The 13,419-nt window shown below is 42.2% G+C and overlaps 1 protein-coding gene across 1 annotated transcript in view; it reads right to left on the bottom strand.

The window, feature by feature from the left end:
• The window catches only part of LOC116224548 (C-type lectin domain family 4 member F-like), a 28,790-nt gene extending 23,319 nt beyond the window's left edge, over positions 1-5,471 (bottom strand). Inside the window, exon 1 of the mRNA XM_031584568.1 lies at positions 5,245-5,471. Within this exon, the coding sequence (XP_031440428.1) occupies positions 5,245-5,308 (64 nt within the window). The 5' untranslated portion in view covers positions 5,309-5,471. The remainder of the gene's footprint in view (positions 1-5,244) is intronic.
• Positions 5,472-13,419: the final 7,948 nt, after the last annotated feature.

Below are 13,419 nucleotides of genomic sequence, written 5' to 3'. Positions count from 1 at the left end.
ATGTTACTTTGAATATCGGTAGCAAGGCTATAATGGCCATAGACATGTATACATGTGCATATGTCTATGGTAATCGCTGCTAGACGCTACCTTTTCTTGTGCTCCCACAGCTCGTGCACTTTGAAAATACTAAGAAGAAATCTAAACTATCGAAATAGTGCTTCTTTAACTACTAATTATTGACCATTATTGAGAGAAATGGAACAAAATCTGCAAATAGCCTATATATGTCTATGGAGAGAACTGTTCATGGATCCCCCCCTGATTTTTCTATTGTCCTGTCCAAGATTTTGTTGCCTTCATTTTATTAGTTATAATGCTGTTGCATGTTTGAACCAATAGACGACATTCTGAGCTAATAAATAATGCAGTTCTGAACCACTTTAGTAGGCCTAATGAAAGAAAAGAAAAAAGACTGTGATAACAAGTGATGACTGTGACAACAAACAAAAAACGGTCATGCTATATTTTTTCCCTTTTTAATTAACATATTTAACACGACCTCCTACCTGTCAAGTGTCATGTTTCATCACATTTATTTTTTCTCCCCATGTCTGACGTTTGAATGCAAGCCCAATGACACGATGTGATATCAGGACTAGGCAACTGCTAAGACCAAATGATGGCGCTGTGTTCGCTTCTTTATCATTTAATTAAATTCTAGTCAGTGGAAGAGTTTTATTAGGCTATTATCATTAGCGTATTATTAGTAGAAACATATAGCCTATTACACTGTGACATGCCAATAGCTGTGCGTAGGCCTATGTGTGGACAAGGTAGAAAGCTGTCGCGGTCTTCGAGCATGAACTTGAGAACATCGGACAGGCCTATGATTCTCTGATAATATGCATCATACTGTGTTCGTTACCCGTTGCTCCTTGGTGACTGATGTCAATATTGACATTGCACACTGTGCAGAAAGCATGGTAGGGAAGTCTGAAAAGAACGGAGGCATGGCCATCTCTCCCGGTAACTATCAATGATTTTTTGAGGTGCATGCGATCTTTTTCTTTTATCCGGTGGTTCTGCCATGGTAGCATACTACAAGAGTTTGTCTGAAATTAGTAATATCAAAACACCAAGAAAGCGTAACGTCAAACCATTTGTAACACAACCAAGACACTTAGATCTATTTACCATTTTAAATCGATGGCGAACATGATATGAAGACCGCATGGTTAACATCGTTGGGCTAAAATAAATTAATTTAACGTCTTATCTCTGCATTACTCATTAGTTTACCTTTCAGTGATTTTTAACTGTGTTTAATGTCCTCACTTGAAGAATTGGCCAGATGTGGGCGAGAAGGGAGAGTTAGGTAAGTATGAATGAAAAATCGCTAACTGAGACCTAAACAGCGGTTGATTCTACTGACTGCAGTGTAACCTAGTACTCTCTGATTTCGAGGGTCAAACAGAGGATAGTAACGATAGTCTGTGGGTCTGTGATTGGTCAAACTCCTCTGCTGCTTCTTGCTCTGCTGCAGCTGCCCATGTACGCCTTGGCGACTCGACACAGACAGACTTTGAAGGTTGAACCTGTTGAAAACCGGCAATGCAATATTGAACGTTATGCGTACTTTTAGAGCATCAACTCGTACCAGCATACTTTGATGTCAAAATGCGTGCCAGGTACACAAAATGCGTACATGTTGGCAGGTCTGAATATGTTGTGCTTTTGGCCGTGTTCAGACCTAGGCGTCTGTTTCAGGCAGAAAGCGATGACCAGGATGTTTTTTTCAAGTAGCTACAAAAAAAATGAAGGTGCTTTATTTTTTAACAACGTGAGCTAATTTGGCGTTAACGTTAGCTAACATGCTAGTTTTTCTAACGACTTTTTAAATCCTCCTTTTAAATATTTTGCTCTCATTAAATGGAGAATAAAGTGCCAAAGTTGTCAGTGTCAGTCCTCTGTGTATTACACCAAAACATTATCCTGGCTAACATCACCAGACCAAGCTCAATCTTATTTAAGATTGCAGATCGGGCTGGGTTTACCCAGTCTACCAGAACATAATAGTAGTCAGTAATTGCAGACCATGCCGACACCAAGGAAAAACAATGAAAGAGAGAGATCATTTGTAATCTAAAAACATGGTAAATGCACCAGAATGCGGGAAATTGCAGCTACATCTTTCAAAATTTTCGGGGGGAGAACCCCCAGACCCCCCGCCAAAATATGTCCCCCCCACTCTCAAAGTGCTGATGACGCCCTTGCATAGCTCGATACACTGTACATACTCATGCTTAATGATTAACCTTTTTGAAATAGCCGAAAAAGCTAGATTGTTGTTTGGTTTTTTAAAGCCTGAGCTTTTCATCTGGGTGTGTGCATCTTCCAACTTTTTGTGTCGATCTACACTGTGCTGCAATTGATTACTCCTCCCTTGTTCAGACACAGCAAGTCAAGTTCTACTCTGTTACTCAGTCTGTCTGTTGTTTTGCTATAAACACCTCCATATTTAGAGTGAGTACACAGGGCTGGCTTAAAATATTCAGGACTATAGCTCCGACTGATCGGACCTAACAGCCTCTGAATTGCATTAAAGGAGACATACAACTGATTGGTGGATTGTTAAAAAGGATGACAGTCTGAATTTGATTTCACATTGAAGGTGATCATGTTATAGGCCTATAACTCTGAGACGACATCAACACATTGGCATTTCATTCCCACACACTTGTGCTTTTACCCCAGGGCCATCAGGCTGCTAAATGGACATTGATACTCCACTGCCACTTTTGCACTCGTCACTTACATGCACTGTCACTGTCACTTTCATATTACTGTTTGCACTACACTACATATACTGTCACTTCCAACCTACTGTTTGCACTAGCAGTAATACCTTATCAGAAAATTGCACTACCTGTAACTCCCTCACTGGGTTGTATGTAGGTTAGTTAGTATAGGTCAATAGGTTAGCATAGTTTATTATATGTGTATTATATGTTATATGTATATATGTTAGTATTATATGTAAAGGCTGCTATATGTATATTTAGGATTATATGTATAGGATGTTATATGTTTAGCACAACGTATTGTATATTTATCTTGTATATTTAGTAAGGTTATTATATGTTTATTATGTGTAAATTATGTTCATAGTACTTGTGCAGAGTGTACGTTATGGTCTGTTATGTTATATTGTGTGATGTTATGTTATGGTAAGTTTGGGGCGGCGCTTTGTCGTAAGAATTTAAGTGCCCAGTCTGACCCTGTGTCATTTTGTGCATCTGACAAATAAAAGACTTGTAACTTGTTGACCACCTTATTCATATGAATGTGTTCTCTTTCCATCTCTCTCTTTCCATCTCTCTCTTTCCATCTCTCTCTTTCCACCAACACCGGTGCAACTTGTGAGGTGCTGCTCATTCCTAATGGCATGCAAAACGTGTTTTAAAGTTTAAGGCGACTGAAGAAACTTTATGTCTGCGCTCGTTGGTGCCTGTGGCTAACATTGTGAAATTAGAGTCTCCACTGTGAAGTGTGCTGAATCATGGGCGTCATCCGTGGGCATAAACTTAAAGTGTACATAGTCCTGCACCCCTTGGGTGTGTTATGATCCGCTGGCATGCCTCTTAAAGTGTGTATAGTCCTGCACCCCTTGGGTTTGTTATGATCCGCTGGCATGCCTCTTAAAGTGTGCATAGTCCTGCACCCCTTTGGGTTTGTTATGATCCGCTGGCATGCCTCTTAAAGTGTGCATAGTCCTGCACCCCTTGGGTGTGTTATGATCCGCTGGCATGCCTCTTAAAGTGTGCATAGTCCTGCACCCCTTTGGGTTTGTTATGATCCGCTGGCATGCCTCTTAAAGTGTGCATAGTCCTGCACCCCTTGGGTGTGTTATGAGTCGCTGGCATGCCTCTTAAAGTGACTGCACCCCTTGGGTGTGTTATGAGTCGCTGGCATGTCTCTTAAAGTTTGGGGAAGGTTTTCTCACTGCATGTATGCATGAGTTCTGCATGAGTTCTGTATCCAATGACCACTAATGGACAGAGAGACATCCCACCTGTCTGGAGCATGTGTTATCATTTAGCCCTAAAATCCCAATGGCCTTTGAAATATAATGTAATGTATTTGGATAGGCTCATCATCATAGAGGAGGCAGACATGTCACGACCCAGCCTGGTCTGTCCCGCCCCCTGCTATCAGTGCTCTCTATTCTCCACAGCTGAGTGTAAGGAATGAGACCTTGATGAGCTGCACCATAAGAAGGCCTTGGTCCAGTGTGCAGGAGGCTCCCTCTCTTCGACACGTTGTTTATGTTTGTTTGTCTGTCGGACATGTGTACACTACTTAGACACCCGCTTGCACCACACTTTTATTTCTGACAATTATACTGACTGTTTCTATTATACTTTAATAAATCCGTTTTATTATATAACCTTGTGTGTGGAACTCCCATTCATGTTACATGCAGAGAGCCGGATTTGGATGAGCTCATCATCATAGCAGAGGCAGACATCAACCGCCCAGTGGCAGGTAGGATCATGTGAAATCATCCATGTCCCCAGCACGTTTCAAACCAAACTGACTCCCATGGACACAGCTCTCTGATGACTTACAGGCAAGGTGGGGTGATGAAATACTCAGAGACAACAAGTGCTGCTCAACGTCAGGCTGAATGTCAACAACCAACTGTGGGGATAATCCTTAACACAAATCAAACACAAACCAAGCATGACACAAGCACTGCGAAACATGAAGGCATGAAGGCTGACTAGACCAGAAAAGGAGGACAGCACTGGTAATAACATTACACCATCTGTTGATGTGGAACAAATGATATGGACTGAACCAAAGAGAAGTGATAGGCCCATAGATCACAACATATACTGAAATGTAATCCACATCTCTACCAAGTAGCAATGCAGACATGAACTAAGACCATCTGCCCAGAAGTGTCTTCCTGTTGATATTGTGAGAGCTGAACCCACTGTGTAGGGTTGTCAAATATAAAAAATATCATCTTTTGGTTTTTAGAGAAGTATACATGCTTCAACATATGACACAGCCAAATTAGCAGAACTACTGCCGTTTTTTTTAAAGCTATTAATGTCAAAGGGAAGTATTTTGCCGCTCAAGTAAAATAACAACGAATATGAAATTTGAATGAATAAACAATCAACTAAACAGAGACACAAACAAACATGAATAAAATGTCTAGGTAGGTTCAGTGACCGTTCAAAACTTTGAATATACATAGTGCAAGTTAAAGCTCACTCGCTTTTCAGTTACCTGTGGTAGAGTCCTCTGGTGTGTCCGTTGGCATTAAATTTGAGTAGATTTTGTCTTCTGACATCCTTGTGATCTGTACGATTCAGTCAAGAGGTGATTGTGAGCTATAAGACAGAAGTCTGTCTCCTGTCAGTCTCTTTAACTAAGGAAGTTCAGCTGTCAAACAGGGTTATCTGCATCTGTGTGTGAGAGTTCCCCTACTAGTCCTCTCTCATACCCTCGCCACAGGAAGTAAGCGCTAGTTCTCGCAAGATCCTGAAATGGAACTGAGGTTTTGCACTGTGGACCAGGATGTTGTCACATATCTTTCGTGTCGAAATGACACACTGTAATTTCCTGACTGTTGGTTCGTTGGTTTATTTATTAATATTGTAAACTTTCTGCAGCCCTGCAGTTAATACTCATGTGGGACCTATTGTATCCAAAACATACTACAGATATATAAAGTATATAACGTATAAAGACGTTGTTTCTTATTTTTATGTCCAAAACCATGCATGTTTTCACTTAACTATATCATGAAATGTGTAACTCAAGAGAGATGGTGAGAAAATGTGTCACACATGGAAGTGGATAATGTGGTTAGTGCATCAGCAGCTCTCTCTCCCGCTCTGTCTCTGTCTCTGTCTCTGTCTCTCTCTCTCTGTCTCTCTCTCTCTCTGTCTCTCTCTCTCTCTGTCTCTCTCTGTCTGTCTCTCTCTGTCTCTCTCTCTGTCTCTCTCTCTCTCTCTGTCTCTCTCTCTCTCTCTCTGTCTCTCTCTGTCTCTCTCTCTCTCTCTCTGTCTCTCTCTCTCTGTATCTCTCTGTCTCTCTCTCTCACGGATTCATTATTTTTTCACCACAGCGCTGTAGCTCCTCTCATCTTCTCATGTGTTGTGGACTATGATTATGGAGTCGGCTGTACGGTGTTCATATTAGGTCATCCTCAGATCTCAGACTCAAGTGTCAGACTCAGGCGAAACGGCTTCAGTCTCAGAAAAACCTCTGTCATCCTCACACAAAACTTTGTCAAACCAAACGCCGTCATCCTCACACAAAACTTTGTCAAACGAAACGCCGTCATCCTCACACAAAACTTTGTCAAACCAAACGCCGTCATCCTCACACAAAACTTTGAGGTTTTTCTGAGATTGAAGCCGTTTCGCCTGAGTCTGACTACTTTTGGTCTAAGACCTGACGCCTTTTCGTTTGAGTCTGAAACTTGAGTCTGAGATCTGAGGATGTCCTAATAGGATCTATGATTATGGAGTCGGCTGTTTAATGCCACTCTATAGAACTCAAAGAAAGAGAGGTCGGCCACAAAACACCTGGCGCAGAGACTGGGAGGCAGATGCCAAGAAAATGGGCTACACTTGGGGACAGCTTGAGATGTTGGCTCAGGACCGAGATGCTTGGAGAACTCTTGTTGGCGGCCTAAGCCCCAGAAGGGGTAGTAGGCGATGATGATAGAAACTCAATGATCTCCGGTTTCTACGTAACCTTTGCCTCCTAGAGCAGTGGTTCTCAAACTAGGGGTCGGGACCCCAAGTGGGGTCGCCAAACGTTTTTTGGGGGTCGCGGAATGATCTTGCTGCCCTGTGCATCAACATATTAGGCTTTGACATGCTGTATAGTCTATCAGAAATGGTGTTTTCTACATCAGGGTGGATAATGAAAACTAATATTGTCTCAGCAAGAAGTCTCATCATTCAAGATGAAACTGAATTTAGACTTATAATATCCTGTCAAAATGTGTGGGGGGTCGCGAGACTTGGCAAATGGATTTTATGGGGTCCCCGGACAAAAATGTTGAGAACCACTGTCCTAGAGGAGAGATGCAGGTAAATGACGGGAGATTACTGCCATGACTCTCAAGGTAAACCAGGACCAGCCAGGACGATATGATCTCACTCTCCCAGAGGTCGACTGCAGTACCTGCTCTGCCCACCGGAGAGACCACTGGCCTGCCACAGCAAGCGAGGCCACTGGTGCATTTGTTGTTGGTTGTTGTTGTTGAGGTCTTTGATAGGGAAATATGAAACTGACTTTATTTCACCTCACAGTCTTCCACTCATTTCAGAAGCTGAAGAATGCTACACCTTGCAGCTCTAGACTGCACACACACACACACACACACACACACACACACACACACACACACACACACCTTTCATCAGAAGACCTCATGCCATGGGAGAGTGAGCTAATGTGTTGCATTTTACAAGTTGAGTAGAGAAATCTAGCCATGAGTATAATCCCTTAATTGGTTTATATGACAAAGTATTAACAACAATGTAAAAACTTAGTGTATCAATATATCAGATGTGTGTGTGTGTGTGTGTGTGTAGGCCTCAATATATCAGATGTGTGTGTGTGTGTGTGTGTAGGCCTCAGTATATCAGATGTGTGTGTAGTGTGTGTGTGTAGGCCTCAGATGTGTGTGTAGTGTGTTTGTGTGTGTAGTGTGTGTGTGTAGGCCTCAGATGTGTGTGTAGTGTGTGTGTGTGTGTAGTGTGTGTGTAGGCCTCAGTATATCAGATGTGTGTGTAGTGTGTGTGTGTAGGCCTCAGATGTGTGTGTAGTGTGTGTGTGTGTGTGTAGTGTGTGTGTGTAGGCCTCAGATGTGTGTGTAGTGTGTGTGTGTGTGTAGTGTGTGTGTAGGCCTCAGTATATCAGATGTGTGTGTGTGTGTGTGTGTGTGTGTGTGTGTGTGTGTGTGTGTGTGTGTGTGTGTGTGTGTGTGTGTGTAGGCCTCAGTATATCAGATGTGTGTGTGTGTAGGCCTCAGTATATCAGATGTGTGTGTGTGTGTGTGTGTGTGTGTAGGCCTCAGTATATCAGATGTGTGTGTGTGTGTGTGTGTGTGTGTGTGTGTGTGTGTGTGTGTGTGTGTGTGTGTGTGTGTGTGTGTGTAGGCCTCAGTATATCAGATGTGTGTGTGTGTGTGTGTGTGTGTGTGTGTGTGTGTGTGTGTGTGTGTGTGTAGGCCTCAGTATATCAGATGTGTGTGTGTGTGTGTGTGTGTGTGTGTGTGTGTGTGTGTGTGTGTGTGTGTGTAGGCCTCAGTATATCAGATGTGTGGTGTGTGTGTGTGTGTGTGTGTGTGTGTGTGTGTGTGTGTGTGTGTGTGTGTGTGTGTGTGTGTGTGTGGGGGCCTCAGTATATCAGATGTGTGTGTGTGTGTGTGTGTGTGTGTGTGTGTGTGTGTGTGTGTGTGTGTAGGCCTCAGTATATCAGATGTGTGTGTAGGCCTCAGTATATCCGATGTGTGTGTGTGTGTGTGTGTGTGTGTGTGTGTGTGTGTGTGTGTGTGTGTGTGTGTGTAGACCTTAGTATATCAGATGTGTGTGTGTGTGTGTGTATGCCTCAGTAAATCAGATGTGTGTGTGTGTGTGTGTGTGTGTGTAGGCCTCAGTAAATCAGATGTGTGTGTGTGTGTGTGTGTGTAGGCCTCAGTAAATCAGATGTGTGTGTGTGTGTGTGTGTGTGTAGGCCTCAGATGTGCGTGTAGTGTGTGTGTGTGTGTGTGTGTGTGTAGGCCTCAGTAAATCAGATGTGTGTGTGTGTGTGTGTGTGTATAGGCCTCAGTAAATCAGATGTGTGTGTGTGTGTGTGTAGGAACTCACTCTATGTTCACTATGATTTCATCTTAATTGATCTGAATGTTTGAGTTTATGCAGAATGGCAAAATCTGTAGCAATACTCTGTACAAGAGCTTTTTGGAGTGGGTCCTTTGCAGTTATGAAGTGGAGATAATGTGTAAAGGGGCAGCCATTTTCTAGCCCAGCTTACAACCCCTCATATGCTGGCAGTGGACGGAAAACAAGAGAGTAGAAGCTGTAGGATCTGAGTTCAAGCCTATTTTAAGGTATAACTGACGAACGACGTAGCGTTAAAATGTAATGTAAACTGTAGGATCTGAGATTAAGCCTATCTTTAGGTATAACTGATGAACAACGAAGCGTCCAGAAGGGTTGGGGAAATGTAGCCCTGTCCACTGCTTGTCACGCCAGCGCTGAGCCCTGTTCTTGCCACGTCCCCTCCTGATTCAACATACCTGCCTCAGTCACCTTCCCAGTCCCCTCTTGATTCAACTCACCTGCCTCAGTCACATTCCCAGTCCCCTGATCGATGGTCTGATTACCTGCATCCTTCACTCCCTCCACCAGTCTACCTAAACTCCTCCCTCTGCAGGGGATATGAGCACTGAACCCCCAGAGTAAAAGCACTGAACCCCCAGAGCACTGAACCCCCAGAGTAAAAGCACAACCCCCAGAGTAAAAGCACTCAACCCCCAGAGTAAAAGCACTGAACCCCCAGAGTAAAAGCACTCAACCCCCAGAGTAAAAGCACAACCCCCAGAGTAAAAGCACTCAACCCCCAGAGTAAAAGCACTCAACCCCCAGAGTAAAAGCACAACCCCCAGAGTAAAAGCACTCAACCCCCAGAGTAAAAGCACTCAACCCCCAGAGTAAAAGCACAACCCCCAGAGTAAAAGCACTCAACCCCCAGAGTAAAAGCACTCAACCCCCAGAGTAAAAGCTTTTTGTAAGAGGAGGTTTGGCCAATCTGTATGAATGTGATTTTGAAGACAAAACCGCACTTTTTAATTGAATTGAACTTTCTTGCCTGTGCTAAATGTGATACATTCTGAATGCTGAAGTTCTGAAATGTCATGTGTACAAGATACCTGTGCATAACTCTGCATGGTGGAAAACCTCTTTGTAATACTGATTCACCTGAAAAACGCTTTCTTGCTTGTTGCATTAAATCTACCATAGGCCATGTGATCTACCATAGGCCATGTGCATCTACAAATGTAAGTTATTTGTTGTTGTTTATTTCTCATTCCTACCAAAATAAAAACGTTTGGTTATTAATATTGTGCAGGTCATTATTATCAAGAATCTAAGGTTGTAATTTTTACTGTTTTACTTTTAACGTGTTATTTAAATGTGCCACTTGACAGGACTCTTGTCTGGACCACCCGCCCCCTGCTGGCGATGCTGTGCATAACACAGCCATTTGCTCTGATTGTGTTTTGTCTTCACCATCTGCTTTTTGCTTTCTGTTGTGGACCGTGTGGCTTTGTGTGTTTTACCACGTGCTTCAGACCCCGCCCCTCACCTCACCTGTTACCACCTGGGCCCCGTTCCTCGTACCTGGCTGACTGAGTTACCCGGATCATTTTCAGGATAAGATTACATAAGTCAGCCTTTTCGGTTCCACTAAGCAAGTTTGGCAAAATCACCATAGCAACACAACCATAAACTTGAACCTGCTCCAGCGCAGGCTAATTTAAGTGGATAAGCTTGCCACTCCCCCGGAAACAAATTGCAGCTCCCTTCCTGAGAGATCCCATTGATGAAGGAGCGATATTAGTTAGATTAGCGTTTTATAGGGAGAGAGTTCTTCGAGATCGGCAAGATCCGTTATCACATCATGATGACTTCTTATATGAGCGCTATCGATTCAGCCAACAAGGAATCATTTATTTACAAGACCTTCTCGAGCCATATATTACAAACACCACATGCCGCAGCCGAGCATTTACTGTCTCACAGACTGTCTGCATAGCCTTGCGCTTTTTTGCGAGTGGTACATTTTTGTACAGTGTCGGCAATGCGGAGAACATCGGGAAAGCCACTGCATGCCGTGCTGTTCGTGAAGTTTATTTGGCGCTTAAGAAACTCATGGATGTGTTCATTACATTCCCTGGCCATGTCCGAGTAAATGCAATCAAAGAGGGCTTTTATGGAATTGCAGGCAATTGAGTTATTCAATATTTCACCATTTAATGAAAATAATTATGAATTAATAAAATATGAAGGATATGACACTGACAAGCTGTTCAATACAATACCATGGCACATATTGTATTGACTCACCATTCTGAATAATGTTTTTGTGCTCAGTTTTTACTTGCCTGTCCTCTTGATGTCTGGGTTGCAACTACATGGGGGTTGAGCACTCATAATTATATGACAGTGTTAGTACACCATAGCATATCATTATTGTAGAAATGATTAAGGTGGACTCATGATAAGAAGAGAGAAACTAACACAATTTCTTTTCACTGCTTCAATTTATTGAATTTCTGATTATGAATAATGCATACATACATACATACTGATCCGCCCATACACAGATTTGCACACACATATTCAAACTCCTACTTTTATATGGTAATTTACACATACATGTATATACAAATATATAGTACATGATACATAAGCGCATACAGTACATACATCCTCATAAGTATCTATTAATTCATATGAATTAGACACTCTTTTGCCTTGTTTTTATCTACTTATTCTGAAAGAGTTGAGATAATTATTTTCGCTAGCAGGATCTCATTCGATGATTCATTTCATTAAGCCTACTGCCAGCAGGCACATTTAAAGAAACATGATCTGATTGATTGAGGTAATGAGGCACTTAGAATTAGCCTATACATTTTCCCAACATTTACGCATTCAACTTGTTGGCGATATTTTGCCATGCTTCTTGTCTTGCTCTCGCAGCGGGGGTGGTGTTGGATTTTGCCATGATTATGGTCTTGTATTCTTCATAAGCGTTCATGATCATCTCCTGCTCAACAGCAGTGAAAAAAGACGCTCTTTCTTTGAGTTTAGTTGCCATTATACACCGTTAGAAAATCATGGTTTTGGTGATCGACGCTTCCCACTTTTGAAGTAGGACAGGCACGCGCAATTGCCCTGATAAGTGAAGTCTGGTTCGAATTAACGACATTGTTTGAGCGCTCAACTGTTCCCTCCTGATGTGTTTGCTCACCTGTTCCCTGTTATTACCTGTTCCCTGCCGTGTCTGTCACCCTGCCAAGATCCACACTCGTTACTGGATTATCACTCTGTTCTTATCTAGCTTCTTGTGGTTGTGGTTTTGGTCTGGTTATGTTCTGACTGGACTCTTTGCCAGGATAACTATATGAGAAAGCTTTGGTTTTTAGAACTTGTGTCTGTTCAGAAAGGATGTACTGCTCGAGGCTCTTGAAACGATGATGCTTCTACAACCAAACTAGTTTGGTGCTTTGAAGCTTTTGGCACATTGCTCCACTATGCCATCTAGTGGTCAATACAAAATCCTACACCAACTGCGGCATCCAGAAGTTTAGTACATTGTTGCATCGTGTTAGGATTTATTTGTATACATTGCATTATATTTCACACATTGCTCTTTATTCACATCAGAGTTGTATGGTTTTTTTCATCTTCTAAATACAAATTTGAGATGTTGAGCAGACCAATAAATTATGTGAGTTTTTATTGCATTGTGTGCTTAGCTATTCTTAATTTCTATTCTATTGAACTTTAAGGATCAAAATATTGAATTGAAAACTTAGTTTTCCTCCTTACTCTGCTTTGGTCTTTGTTTTGGGGTCATACTCACACTGTTTTTGTGACGCCACCCTTCACTGAGTCTGGGCCCAGCCTGCCCTCCCCCTCAACCCTTTACCAGACCTGCCCTCCTTCTCAACCTGCTATTATTTCCCTTAATTATGTACTTCTCATTCTGCAAACCATGTAAACATATGATGCAGTGTGTGTGTGTGTGTGTGTGTGTGTGTGTGTGTGTGTGTGTGTGTGTGTGTGTGTGTGTGTGTGACTGTGTGTGTGTGTGCAGTTTTAAAAATACGACTACTGCAGCAACCTCTGTTCATATTGATGGTAACTCGGATTTCCGAGTACCTGCAGTGCTCCAACATAACCACAGGGAAACGGGCGTATGTCAAGTGGCAACCTGATGAGGAGCTAAGCACAACGCCTTGAATTCTCTGATTAAACTCTATAAACTCTGACTTTACTTTATTTTGTGTTCTATGTTCCGCTGCCCCTAGGCCCAGGAACTAGTATTGTAGTATGGTTTTGAAACGAGTATATAGCCTTATACACACTCCTAAAAAACAAACAAATCTATCCTGGGTAAAATTAAATGTTTAAATGTAAAAAGACATAAATACATTACAAACATTTCTGGAAGAATTTTAATTATCCATACATTTATCCAGTGAAGTATGTTTGTATAAAGTATGTTGAAATAGTTAGAAGAGATGTATCCACAGTGGATATTTCACTGGGAAGACTCTGTAACATCCTTAAACAACATCTTCTTTGCATTAAAAGGTGTCAGAACACATCAAGAAATTCACACAGCCATGGAGGACAGTGCAGG

Source organism: Clupea harengus, chromosome 18 (genome assembly GCF_900700415.2).
Source record: "Clupea harengus chromosome 18, Ch_v2.0.2, whole genome shotgun sequence".
In the NCBI taxonomy this organism is placed as follows: Eukaryota; Metazoa; Chordata; class Actinopteri; order Clupeiformes; family Clupeidae; genus Clupea; species Clupea harengus.
Note: the sequence above shows the minus strand (reverse complement) of the source record. Positions and strands in the feature narration are given on the sequence as shown.